The 13529-nt window shown below is 46.3% G+C and overlaps 1 protein-coding gene across 3 annotated transcripts in view; it reads left to right on the top strand.

Moving 5' to 3' along the window:
* TAGAP (T cell activation RhoGTPase activating protein) overlaps nucleotides 1-13529 on the top strand; it is a 254850-nt gene that overhangs the window by 216675 nt on the left and 24646 nt on the right. For all 3 annotated transcript variants that reach the window (XM_063917465.1, XM_063917464.1, XM_063917463.1), the window contains one exon: nucleotides 10198-10362. In XM_063917465.1, the coding sequence (XP_063773535.1) occupies nucleotides 10244-10362 (119 nt within the window). In that variant the 5' untranslated portion in view covers nucleotides 10198-10243. The remainder of the gene's footprint in view (nucleotides 1-10197; nucleotides 10363-13529) is intronic.

The raw sequence follows: 13529 nt of genomic DNA, 5'->3' as shown, positions 1-13529 counted from the left end.
TCTAGTTGGAAAGTCCTTACCAGGCCTGACTGTAGCAATGGAGAGAACCCAGGATCGTACCAGCTGGTGTTCCAGGAAAGGCTGGGCTGCTGAAGGTAAAACGGCTGCTGTGGATACTGGCTGGAACCAGACTGTTGTTGGTACGGAGTGGATACTGGCTGGAACCAGTTAAATAATAAACGAACTTGAGAGCGATGAAATAATAATACCGGTGGAGAGTGGTAAACTGCAGAAAGGACACCGGCCCTTTAAGGGAAGCTGTACACTGCTGGAAGCTGGGCTGGAAGCAGGTGATTGACTTGAGAGCGATGAAATAATAATACCGGTGGAGAGTGGTAAACTGCAGAAAGGACACCGGCCCTTTAAGGGAAGTTGTACACTGCTGGAAGCTCGGCTGGAAGCAGGTGATTGCTGTAGCTGGAAACAGGTGAGTCCAGAATGGATCGGAGAGTCAGGCTACACCGCAGACGGAATGCTGGTGCGGGTCTCTATAGCAGAAGTCTGGAGACAGGAGCTGGAACCTGGAAGACAACCACAGGAGAGAGACAAACTGGAACTAGGTTAGACAACCAAAGCACTGACGCCTTCCTTGTTCAGGCACAGCTTACTTATACCTGCAGCAAGGAAGGGGTTGGCTAGGCAATTATGCAAATCAACAATACAGACAGCAGATTGGTGGAAATGATCAGATGACAGAAACCAAGATGGCTGCGCCCATGCAGACACTTGGAGGGAAGTTTGGTTTGTAATCCATGTGAGAATTGAAACAGTAATGGCGACGCCGGCCACAGGAGACAGGAGACGCCAGACTGACAAGCGCACATTTAACCACGCGGGCACAGCGGAGGCCGCGGCTGATGAAATCACCACTCTGACATTCTGCATGTGGAAACTCAGAAACAGCGGGATCCGGTCCTGGAATGCTGAGCCAGCCTTAGGAGGCATCTGAAGGGTAAGTAATGGCGTCCAGATACCCGGATCGTGACAGCACCCCCCCCTTTAGGAGTGGCCCCAGGACACTTCTTAGGCTTTAAAGGAAACTTTGCGTGGAAATTTCGGACCAAGGCAGGAGCATGGACGTCTGAGGCATTGGTCCAAGAGCGTTCTTCAGGACCATAGCCCTTCCAGTCAATGAGGTATTGTAACTGACCGTAACGGAAACGTGAGTCCAAAATCTTGGCCACCTCGTACTCGACTCCCCGTTGAGTCTGAACTTTGGGAGCTGGAGGAAGTGCGGAATGAAACCGATTCAGGATCAGCGGTTTCAACAAAGAAACATGAAATGTCCTGGGTATTTTCAAGAAGGATGGTAACTGTAACCTGTAGGCAACAGGATTGATGACTTGTTCAATCTTGAAGGGTCCGATGTAGCGAGGTGCAAATTTCATGCTGGGAACTCTCAACCTCAAATTCTTCGTGGACAACCACACACGATCACCCACCTTGAGAGCAGGAACCGCTCTACGCTTCCTATCGGCAAACTTTTTATACCTGAATGAGGCTTTAAGCAGGGCTGCACGGACGTTCTTCCAGTTATTTGAAAACTGACGCAAGGTGACATCCACTGCTGGAACAGAAGTTGCGGGAAGCGGTTGGAATTCTGGGACTTTAGGGTGGAATCCATAATTAATGAAGAATGGTGTAGAAGAAGATGAGGAATGGTATTGATTGTTGTGGCTGAACTCGGCCCAAGGAAGGAGTTGAACCCAGTCATCTTGAGAGGAAGACACATATATACGGAGGAAGGCCTCCAAGTCCTGATTCACCCTCTCGGTTTGACCATTGGTCTGAGGATGGTAAGCCGTGGAAAACTTTAACTTGACTTGGAGGGCTTGACACAAACTTCGCCAAAATTTGGCTACAAATTGTACTCCACGATCCGAGATGATCTCTTCAGGAAGACCGTGAAGTCGGAAGATCTCTTGTATAAACACTTGAGCCAACTTGGAAGCTGACGGAAGACCGGTGAGAGGGATGAAATGTGCCATCTTGGTGAACCGGTCAACTACCACCCAGATGGTATTAAACTTGTTGCAGATAGGTAGATCGGAAACAAAGTCCATCGACAAATGGGTCCAAGGTCGACGGGGAACAGATAATGGAACCAGTTGCCCCGCAGGCGACTGGCGGGAGACTTTGTGTTGGGCACACTTTGGGCAGGAGGCAATAAATTCCATAACGTCCTTCTTCAGAGTTGGCCACCAGTAGGACCTAGAAATAAATTCAAGGGTTTTCTGAATGCCTGTATGTCCAGCAAAACGGGAAGCATGGGCCCAATGCATGAGCTTCTTCCTTAGAACTGGCTTAACAAAACTTTTCCCTGGTGGAGGCGTAGAGTCCATCCCTACCGTGGAAAATGCCAACGGATTAATAATAGGATGCTTGTCTGCAGACTCGGACTCATTTTCTTGCTCCCATGAGCGGGAAAGGGCATCGGCCTTACGATTCTGAGAACCCGGACAGAACTGGAGTTTAAAGTCAAACCTAGAGAAGAAAAGTGCCCATCTGGCCTGACGAGGATTCAGACATTGTGCGCCTTTGAGATATAAAAGATTTTTGTGGTCGGTAAGTATGGTGATTGAGTGGGAAGCTCCCTCCAACAGGTATCTCCACTCCTCCAGAGCGAGCTTGATGGCTAGCAACTCCTGATCGCCAATGGCATAGTTGCGCTCAGCTGGGGAGAACTTCCGGGAGAAGAAACTGCAAGGATGTAGATGTCCATCTTTGGCCCTCTGGGATAACACTGCTCCTACTCCAACGGAGGAGGCATCTACCTCTAAGATAAAAGGAGAGTCGGTGTCAGGCTGTTTCAGAACTGGTGCAGAGATGAACCGTTGCTTCAGAAGGTGAAAGGCCTGTGTAGCTTCCTCAGACCACTTGGACGGATTAGCACCTTTCTTGGTTAATGCAGTGATAGGCGCCACAATGGTGGAAAAGTCTCGTATAAATTTTCTATAATAATTGGCGAACCCTAAGAACCTCTGGACCCCTTTGAGGCTTAAGGGTATAGGCCAATTCTGGATTGCTTGGAGTTTCTCAGGATCCATCTCTAGTCCGGAACCGGACACAATGTAACCTAGAAACGGAATGGTTTTAACTTCAAACACACACTTCTCCAATTTACAATAGAGGTGATTGACACGGAGACGGGAAAGAACCTCTTTTACCCAGAAACGATGATCTTCGAGATTATTAGCAAAGATGAGGATGTCGTCTAGATAAACCACGACATGGCGGTACAAGATGTCCCTGAAGATCTCATTCACGAAGTGCTGGAAGACTGCTGGAGCGTTGCTCAATCCGAAGGGCATGACGAGGTACTCATAATGTCCGTCACGGGTGTTAAAGGCGGTCTTCCACTCGTCACCCTCACGGATTCGGATGAGATTGTAGGCACCCCTCAAGTCCAGCTTTGTGAAAATGGTTGCACCACTAACTCTATCAAAGAGCTCAGTAATCAGGGGTAAAGGGTATCGGTTCTTGACGGTAATGTCGTTCAGACCCCTGTAGTCGATGCACGGACGCAGACCACCGTCTTTCTTCTTAACGAAGAAGAAGCCTGCGCCGGCTGGAGAAGAAGATGGTCGGATGAAACCCTTCGCCAGGTTCTCTTTGATGTACTCTTCCATGGAGTGTGTCTCGGGCAGAGACAACGGATAAGTTCGGCCTCGCGGTGGAACCTTCCCTGGAATGAGGTCGATTGGGCAGTCCCATTCTCTATGAGGAGGAAGGATATCAGCAGAGGCTTTACTGAACACATCCGTGAAGTCTTGATATGGAGGAGGCGGAACATCAGTTGACCTGGGGAAGGAAGAACAAACAGGAAGAACTTTGGCTAAACAAGTCTCAGCACAGGAGGGACCCCATGCCAGTATTTGCGTAGTCGTCCAGTCAATTGATGGGTTGTGGAGACGGAGCCATGGAAGGCCTAAAACCACTGGATGTGTGGCTCTTGGAATCACTAAAAAAGAAATATACTCAGAATGAAGAACTCCCACTCTCAGACGAACTGGAAGAGTCCTTAAGGAAATGACTGCGTCAAAAATCTTGCTGCCATCCACGGCAGTCAAAGAGATGGACGAGGACAGTCTCTCGGTGGGTAGGGACCACCGTTTAACATAAGCTTCGGTTATGAAATTCCCAGCTGCTCCGGAATCAAGGAGGGCAATGACGTTCCTGTAACGTTGAGCAATTTGGAGCGACACTGGGAGGTTACAGTCATGAGGAGATGGAGAGGAGATCATCACTCCTAGCCGGCCCTCTCCTTGGCGAACTAGGATCTGGAGTCCCGGACGTTTGGGACAGGCATTGATAGTGTGCGACGGAGCTGCACAGTAGAGACAGAGAGACTCAGAGAGACGTTTTCGGCGCTCAGCAGGAGATAGACGGGAATGACTAATTTGCATAGGCTCATCCTTGGATGGAGAGGGTTGACGAGAAGGAGGAGCAGAAGATTTAGGAGTAGATGATCTTCCTCGCTCGGTTGCTCTCTCTCTAAAACGTAGATCAACCTTCGTGCAAAGAGAAATTAGCTCATCCAACTTAGAGGGCAAGTCTCTGGTAGCTAACTCATCCTTGATGCGTTCTGATAAGCCATGCCAGAATGCAGCATACAGGGCCTCGTCGTTCCATGCCAGTTCGGATGCCAGGATTTTAAACTGTATAAGATACTGTCCCACGGTACGTGTTCCCTGGCGTAAACGAAGAATCTCAGATGAAGCAGATGTTATCCGGCCTGGCTCGTCGAAGATGCGCCTGAATGTAGCTACAAAGTCAGTATAGGAGGATAGCAGGGGATCAGACTTCTCCCATAAAGGTGATGCCCAGTCAAGGGCTGAGCCACTGAGAAGGGAGATGATATAGGCAATTTTGGTACGGTCACTGAAGAAATTGCCAGGTAGAAGCTCAAAGTGGATTTCACATTGATTGAGAAATCCCCTGCAGAACCTTGGAGATCCATCAAATTTTGCTGGCGTTGGAAGATGAAGATGTGGACTGGAAATGGGTAAGGTGGGTGGGGTTACAGCTGGTGTCACTGTAGTGGACGCACCGGACGTGCCAGGTCCACGGAGGGTCGTTTGAATCCCATCCAGCCGTGTGGAGAGATCCTGGAGACAGCGGATGATGTGGCCCTGTGCAGCCTCCTGATGTTCAAGTCGGGCTGCCAGTTCTTGCATCGGCCTGGCCGCTTGATCCTGGTCTCCGGCTGGATTCATTAGGTCAGTGCTTACTGTCACAACTGAGGGCCTGAGTTGACGGGAGGCAACCTCAGTTGTAGGGGCTGAGATGTAACGGAACCTGGGAGGTTGTATCAGACCCCTAGACATGTAAGTAACATGTAGAATAACTGCCCGAAGGCGTGACCACGACAACCAGGATAAAAGTCAATGATGTTTATTATGACAAACTCCGTAACACAGCAGAAAATAAGAAAACATAAAAGTCAGCAGGGCAATAATACAGTTCCTGGGTACTACAGGGTGGCAAGGGCCACAGGCACTGGTAGTGTGAGACAGTTCTAATAATCTTCTAGTTGGAAAGTCCTTACCAGGCCTGACTGTAGCAATGGAGAGAACCCAGGATCGTACCAGCTGGTGTTCCAGGAAAGGCTGGGCTGCTGAAGGTAAAACGGCTGCTGTGGATACTGGCTGGAACCAGACTGTTGTTGGTACGGAGTGGATACTGGCTGGAACCAGTTAAATAATAAACGAACTTGAGAGCGATGAAATAATAATACCGGTGGAGAGTGGTAAACTGCAGAAAGGACACCGGCCCTTTAAGGGAAGCTGTACACTGCTGGAAGCTGGGCTGGAAGCAGGTGATTGACTTGAGAGCGATGAAATAATAATACCGGTGGAGAGTGGTAAACTGCAGAAAGGACACCGGCCCTTTAAGGGAAGTTGTACACTGCTGGAAGCTCGGCTGGAAGCAGGTGATTGCTGTAGCTGGAAACAGGTGAGTCCAGAATGGATCGGAGAGTCAGGCTACACCGCAGACGGAATGCTGGTGCGGGTCTCTATAGCAGAAGTCTGGAGACAGGAGCTGGAACCTGGAAGACAACCACAGGAGAGAGACAAACTGGAACTAGGTTAGACAACCAAAGCACTGACGCCTTCCTTGTTCAGGCACAGCTTACTTATACCTGCAGCAAGGAAGGGGTTGGCTAGGCAATTATGCAAATCAACAATACAGACAGCAGATTGGTGGAAATGATCAGATGACAGAAACCAAGATGGCTGCGCCCATGCAGACACTTGGAGGGAAGTTTGGTTTGTAATCCATGTGAGAATTGAAACAGTAATGGCGACGCCGGCCACAGGAGACAGGAGACGCCAGACTGACAAGCGCACATTTAACCACGCGGGCACAGCGGAGGCCGCGGCTGATGAAATCACCACTCTGACATTCTGCATGTGGAAACTCAGAAACAGCGGGATCCGGTCCTGGAATGCTGAGCCAGCCTTAGGAGGCATCTGAAGGGTAAGTAATGGCGTCCAGATACCCGGATCGTGACACCGTGGGGTTAATTCAGTCATTAGGCCTGTCCCCATGTAGTGGCCCTTTAGGTAAATAAGGTGACCCTGGGCATTAGGCCCATGTCACCCAACTGGCCCCATGTTTAGGCGGGTGCTAGGCCTGTGGGTGAAGTCAGGCCTCTGGCCTGTGCGCAGTTAGGGGGCGCTAGGCCCAGTTAATAAGTGCCCCCCCTCAGGTGATTAAGGGTGATCTGGGCGCAAGGCCCTGGTCACTCCAACCTGTCCCTGGGGCAATGTGCCTATAATCAATAGGGGATAGGTAGAGGTCTCACTCTACCTGTCACTGCTGTCACTCTCTCTGTCACTGTCCCTGCTGTCACTCTCCCTCTCCCATAATTGTGGCTCATACCGTGTGTAATAATGTGAATTGTGGATCATACCGTGTGTCATAATGTGAATTGTGGATCATACCGTGTGTCATAATGTGAATTGTGGATTATACCGTGTGTCATAATGTGAATTGTGGATCATACCGTATGTCATAATGTGAATTGTGGATCATTCCATGTGCTATAATGTGAATTTCGGCTCATTCTTTCAGTGTGCTATAATGTGAATTTTGGCTTATTCAGTGTGCTGTAATGTGAATTTCGGCTCATTCAGTGTGCTATAATATGAATTTTGGCTTATTCTGTGTGCTATAATGTGAATTTCGGCTCGTGCCGTGTGCTATAATGTGAATTTCAGCTTGTACCGTGTGCTATATTGTGAATATAGCACACAGTACGAGACGAAATTCACATTATAGCACACGGTACGAGACGAAAATGTGAATTTCAGCTCGTACCGTGTGCTATAATGTGAATTTCAGCTCGTACTGTGTGCTATAATGTGAATTCGGCTCGTACCGTGTGCTATAATGTGAATTTCGGCTTGTGCCATGTGCTATATTGTGAATTTTGGCTCGTACCGTGTGCTATAAGGTGAAAGGGGCACCAGTACTAGATAGTATAAGGGATTCTACTATACTGTCCATGCCACCTTTTGAGTGGCCACGCCCCCTTTTCAGGAGCCGCGCGTATAATTGCATCCTTAAATTTCGCATACCCCCACTTAAAAATTTCCACTTCCACCACTGTGTCTATCTATGTATGTAATGTATGCATGTATGTATCAACAGTACATATCCTGCTGAGTCATGTTCCCCCTTTACTCCCCCCCCACCCCACTACTACCTGCCTGGGGTCACCACAATATGTCACACATAGTGGGGGGGGGGGTTTCATATTTTTTTCATATTTTTTTTGGAGGGGCAGTTTGTGGCTTTGGGGGGGGAGGGGGGCAGTAGGAAGACATTTTGCCTGGGGTGCCGAAAAACCTTGCACCGGCCCTGACGCCACTGATGAAAATAGTTTTTACATTTAAAATACTTTTTTTTTTTTTTTTTTTTTTTACTTCTAGTCCACTGCGCACAGAGGGGGTAATTCCAAGTTGATTGCAGCAGGATTTTTTAGCAATTGGGCAAAACCATGTGCACTGCAGGGGAGGCAGATATAACATGTGCAGAGAGAATTAGATTTGGGTGGGTTATTATGTTTCTGTGCAGGGTAAATACTGGCTGCTTTATTTTTACACTGCAATTTAGATTGCAGATTGAACACACCACACCCAAATCTAACTCTCTCTGCACACGTTATATCTGTCCCCCCTGCAATGCACATGGTTTTGCCCAACTGCTAAAAAACTTGCTGCTGCGATCAACTCAGAATCAACCCCAAAGTTCCCTGACCTTGAGATGCTGCAAACTGTTCCCTCATAGCAATAATCCCTTGTGACCACACATATCCCCTCTCCCCCCCCCCTCCCCCCTCCTCGTAAAGGGCCCTTTGATGTCTCAGCGGCCCAGTATGTGTGAATCCCAGGTGCATGTGGTACCAGGCTCTCCAGCAAAGTGATAAGATCAGCCCCTGTTGTTTGGCAGCTGAGAACTTTCAGATGCCCAAGCAACATTGTATTACCAATTTACATGCTTGCTGATTTTCTAGCTCCACAATAAGTGGTGATAAAACATATTTTTATAACTAGAACCTTTATGAAATTGTAATTGGTTGCCCAATGTATGGCCTCTGTCCGTCACCATTCTTCTAGCTTATTACTGCAGTTATTCTGACTCCAGTTGCCTGTCTCTTTGAGTCACCTCTCTTTGGTGCCTTCTCCTCCCAGGAGTTTGGCAGCATATAATTGTCTTGACAATAATGACAAATATAATTTCCATTTCTTACATCTACTTAGATGTTTGCAACAACAACAGTGTATATAGAAGAGAAAGCAAATGTCACCTAGTGGCCACTCTCCAACCACACTACATGGCTATGGTTTGACTTTCTCACTTTCCTCCTACGGTTAACCAAGCACAGTGGGTGGTCTGCTCTATAGCAATTGCGCCCCCCGATTACTCATGGGTTACTATCAAAATGACTTAATGGAAATTACATTTTCTGTGTAGGGTAGAAATGTAATAAAACAAAAACTGATTACTGTTAACACTTTATATGTTTTTGACAATCTCGAGCGGTACTTTTTACTGAAAGAGAGAGATTACTGTAGTGTTATAATGTACAGAAACATGACTTAGGTTTTCTGAATATAACAGTATTGTAGGTGGCAGCATGCTATTTATTACTCACTTTGCATGAGATCTTTCTAGAATCTTTAATACATATTAATAATTTCATTAGTTATTACTACCTATTGAACATAAACAGCTAGATGTAATATCTATTTGTTTCCGGATATTACTTCCCAAATATAATCACTTTCCAATGGGTTTAATGTGAGCAATAAGGCCACTCTGCACGAGAAGCGCAGGCCTGCGCTGCGATCACAATCCAATTGCGATTGCAGCAATAAGGGTCGACCATCCTGGTTGTGAAGACAGGTGCACCGCGGCCATCTTTTCCTTTGCAGCGGCCATACTGAGCATGGGTGGTCATTCTGAGTTGTTCGCTCGCTGCTATTTTTAGCAGAATTGCTAATAGGCTAAAATTCGGCAGTTCTGCGCATGCGTATGCACAGCAGGGCGCACGAGCTAAGCAATTTTACACAAAACTATGCTATTTTACTCACGGGCGAACAAAGCTTTTCAATCGCTCAGGAAGTGGGTGTTTCTGGGTGGAAACTGGCCGTTTTCAGGGAGTGTGCTAAAAAACGCAGGCGTGCCAGGTAAAAACGCAGGAGTGGCTGGCCGGACGCTGGGCGTGTTTGTGACATCAAACTAGGAACTAAACGGACTGAGGTGATCGCAATCTAGGAGTAGGTCTGGAGCTACTCACAAACTGCAAGGAAATACTTAATAGCAGAATTGCTCATCTTTCGTTAGCAATTCTGCTATGCTAAGATACACTCGTAGAGGGCGGCGGCTTTGTGTTTGCATTTCTGCTAAAAGTAGCTAGCGAGCGAACAACTCGGAATGAGGGCCATGATCTCTAACCAAATGTATGCAAGTACAGTCATACATTTTTAAGTTGGTCCCAGCAGCAGTGTGAAAGGGGTAAGTATAGCTGAAGCCCCGGCTCCGACCTGTGTTCATTACCCCAAGTCAGACACGGGGCGGAGACGGGGCTTCAGTGTGAGAAGGGATATTAGGATGCTCTAAGGATTGGAGTTGTGAAATGCTCATATAGTGGTGAACTTTACAAAACCATTGCCTTATGTTTTTCAGGTCTGGCACCAGTTTCAGATTAAAACACCGGGTGGAACTCTCCCAGATGATTGTATTGTCATGTGATGAAGAGGAAGATGATGAAGATACCTGCGCTCTCCACATTTCTCCTAAGAACGCTCTCATTTTTATATGGCCCTACAATGGCAGTATTATAACTTATCGGTAGGTGAGACAGAGGTGATCTCATGTCAAGTCCACAATGATGACACTAAAACTTCTGCAGTCATTTTTGGAGATCCCCATTCATAATGAGGTCCATATCAGAATCAGCTTTATTGGCCAGGTACACTAGCGTATACTAGGAATTTGTTTTCCTAGTATATGAGAGCTGCTGTACTATAGTTCATGAAGCAGCAGCTACTGTACTTTATCCATTAAGGCTTATATGTTGCAGTCTTCTCTACGATGTAGCTGTACAGTTTTAATGCTTTAATACACCACAAGCACTGCTAGTTACATCAGTATTCATGTGATTCATGATGTGTCAGCTGCAGTACATCAGGACTTGGAAGGGCACACCCTACACATATCCAATATCCAATAGTAACAAGAATGTAAACATTGAGATTAATGTTTTCAATAGCTTTTGAATGAAAATAAAAAAGGATGACATGAAATTAGTAATACTATTTAAGTCTATATTTACTTGGAGCATACGTAATGTAAACTGGACAACTTTAATACATGTGCCAGTTTTATACATGCTTGCAACATATTTCTATTTGACTAGTACCCCTTTTCCACTAGCTCAAAAAACACGGGTAAATGCACGGGGGCGCGCATTTACCCGTGTTTTTGGCAAGTGGAAAAGGGTAAACCCGGATCAAGTGACCCGTGAATCCTACCCGGCTATTTACCTGGGTAGGACACGGGAATGATCCGGGTAGGGTGTAGTGTAAACGGGAGCCGTGTCGATGCGACACGGCTCCCGTTTACACTGTATGGATGGGCAGCGCTGGGAGATCATGTGATCTCCCTGCGCCGCCCCTGCCGTGTAGCTAGAAGCGTCACCAACCCGGCATATGCCGGGTTGTGACTGCTAATGGGAAAGGGACCGAGCACGGGTCGCAGCAGGGGGCAGCTCCCGTGTCAGGCTCCCGGCTGCGACCCGTGCTCGTAGGTGTAAAAGGGGTATTACTTAGCAACATTAAAAATGTTGCAGAATTATTTTATTTAAAAAAGCCTATTTTTACATTTCAAATTAATCGGGGAAGCAAGGATAGTATTTCCCCCTCCTGTGACAATTATTATTAAAACTATTTTGGTTTACTAATCTGTCAGTTAACCAAACTGACATCACCTGAATAATGCAGATAATAAATCACTGAGCCCTCCTACTTAATGTGTATTGTTTGAATGTTGTTGCAAACTCTTACCTGTGAGAACATTTTGCTCACCAAGTATAGGCGGTCATTTCGAGTTGATCCCTCGATAAAAATGTTTGCAGCGATTAAGTGAAAAAGTGGCACAACTGCGCATGCATATGTGGCGCAATGCACACGCGCGATGTACTTTCACAACAGCCGATGTAGTTTTACACAAGATCTAGCGAGGCTTTTCATTCGCAATGTCTGCCGCAGAGTGATTGACATGAGGTGGGCATTTCTGGGTGTCAACTGACCGTTTTCAGGGAGTGTTCGGAAAAACGCAGGCGTGCCAGGAAAAATGCAGGCATGGCTGGGAGAACGCAGGGCGTGTTTGTGACGTCAAATCCGGAACTGAACAGTCTGATGTGATCGCAAGCGCTGAGTAATTCTGGAGCTACTCTGAAACTGCACAATTTTTTTTTTTGTAGCCGCTCTGAGTTCCTTTCATTTGCACTTCTGCTAAAAATACACTCCCAGTGGGAGGCGGCATAGCGTTTGCACGGCTGCTAAAAACTGCTAGCGAACGATCAACTCGGAATGACTGCCATAGTTAGGAGTCTATCCATCTGCTGGGTGACAGGTTTGCAACTTGAGGAAACATGTATGCTGCAGGAAGATGGATATAAAAAATATATAACCTGATTTAGAGCTGCGAGTGGTTCTCAGCCTAGACCAACTATATAATGCACAGGTTCTCAAACTCGGTCCTCATTACCCCACACAGTGCATGTTTTGCAGGTCTCCTCACAGAATCACAAGTGAAATAACTTTTAAAATGTGTCAGTGAGTAATTAATAAATCTGTGCACTTGCTGGGTTACCTGCAAAACATGCACTGTGTGGGGTAATGAGGACCGAGTTTGAGAACCCCTGATATAATGTAATGTTGTTCGCATCTTACCTTTTCTCTAGGATATGTTATTTTGTAAGTAAATTGGCAGTCAGGTAGACAGTGCTTACCTGGAAATCTATTTCACCCAGCAGGAAAAAAAAATATTCTGCTTTCCTGTAAAAAAACCACTCTTATCTAGAATACTACAAATACCCCCTCTGTGCTTGTGTCTAATAGTCAGTGTACTCAGGATCGTAGAGAGCCACACTGTGCCCCTGGTAATGCGTGGGGTGGGGGCGTGGCCTAAAAATCATTTTATATCCTTGCTGCGATGCACACACATTTTCGTAAGCAAAATGTATTATTGAGATGACTTGCATTGTGTGGCAGCGGCAAACTCTGTATAATCAGGGCAGTAGGTACTCATTCCTACCTGTAAGCAGGCGTCAAGGTGGTCAAATAGCATTAATAATAATGACCATATGAAATAATAGCACCAATAAGAATGCACACTTTAAAATTGCATCAATATTACTGTCCATATCAAACAATTGTTTTTTTGTCCTGGGCAGTGATGTTCTGTTAGCCAGGCTCTACAAAATGCATTCCAATTACAGGGTCTGATCTAGAGGTGGACACTTTACTGATGATTGTGAGTAATTTTTTATTACTGCATGAAAACCTTAGAAAGCCCTTACGGCACACATGTGAACTTGACTGTACAATGGCGGTCGTAGTTGTATATGGGGTCGTTGGCATTAGAGAGGGTGACTGTGTACCATGGGTGGTACTTTTAGAAGGGTGGAGGACACTCATTTTTGTTTTATAAAGAATACTGCTGCACAGATCAAAGGGATCCATGCAGCTGTGAATATGGTCACAAGTTGCCACTAATTGCAAACACAAATATAATTCTAGAAAAACCCATTTTGCTTACCTATAAAGACCTGGTCACATCTTATGTTTACAGACAGATCTGTATAATGTTTATATCTCCTTTTTTGAATATGTATGATGACAAGATCCATCCTATCTGTAAAAAGATGTGTAATGAATATTGTCCCTACCTTGCCATCACAGTTCATGCACTGAGCTCTTGATCCTCCACTTTTATATGGAAGTATTCTTCAG

This window comes from Pseudophryne corroboree, chromosome 4, assembly GCF_028390025.1.
Source record: "Pseudophryne corroboree isolate aPseCor3 chromosome 4, aPseCor3.hap2, whole genome shotgun sequence".
In the NCBI taxonomy this organism is placed as follows: domain Eukaryota; kingdom Metazoa; phylum Chordata; class Amphibia; order Anura; family Myobatrachidae; genus Pseudophryne; species Pseudophryne corroboree.
This window is presented reverse-complemented; position numbering and strand designations above follow the sequence as displayed.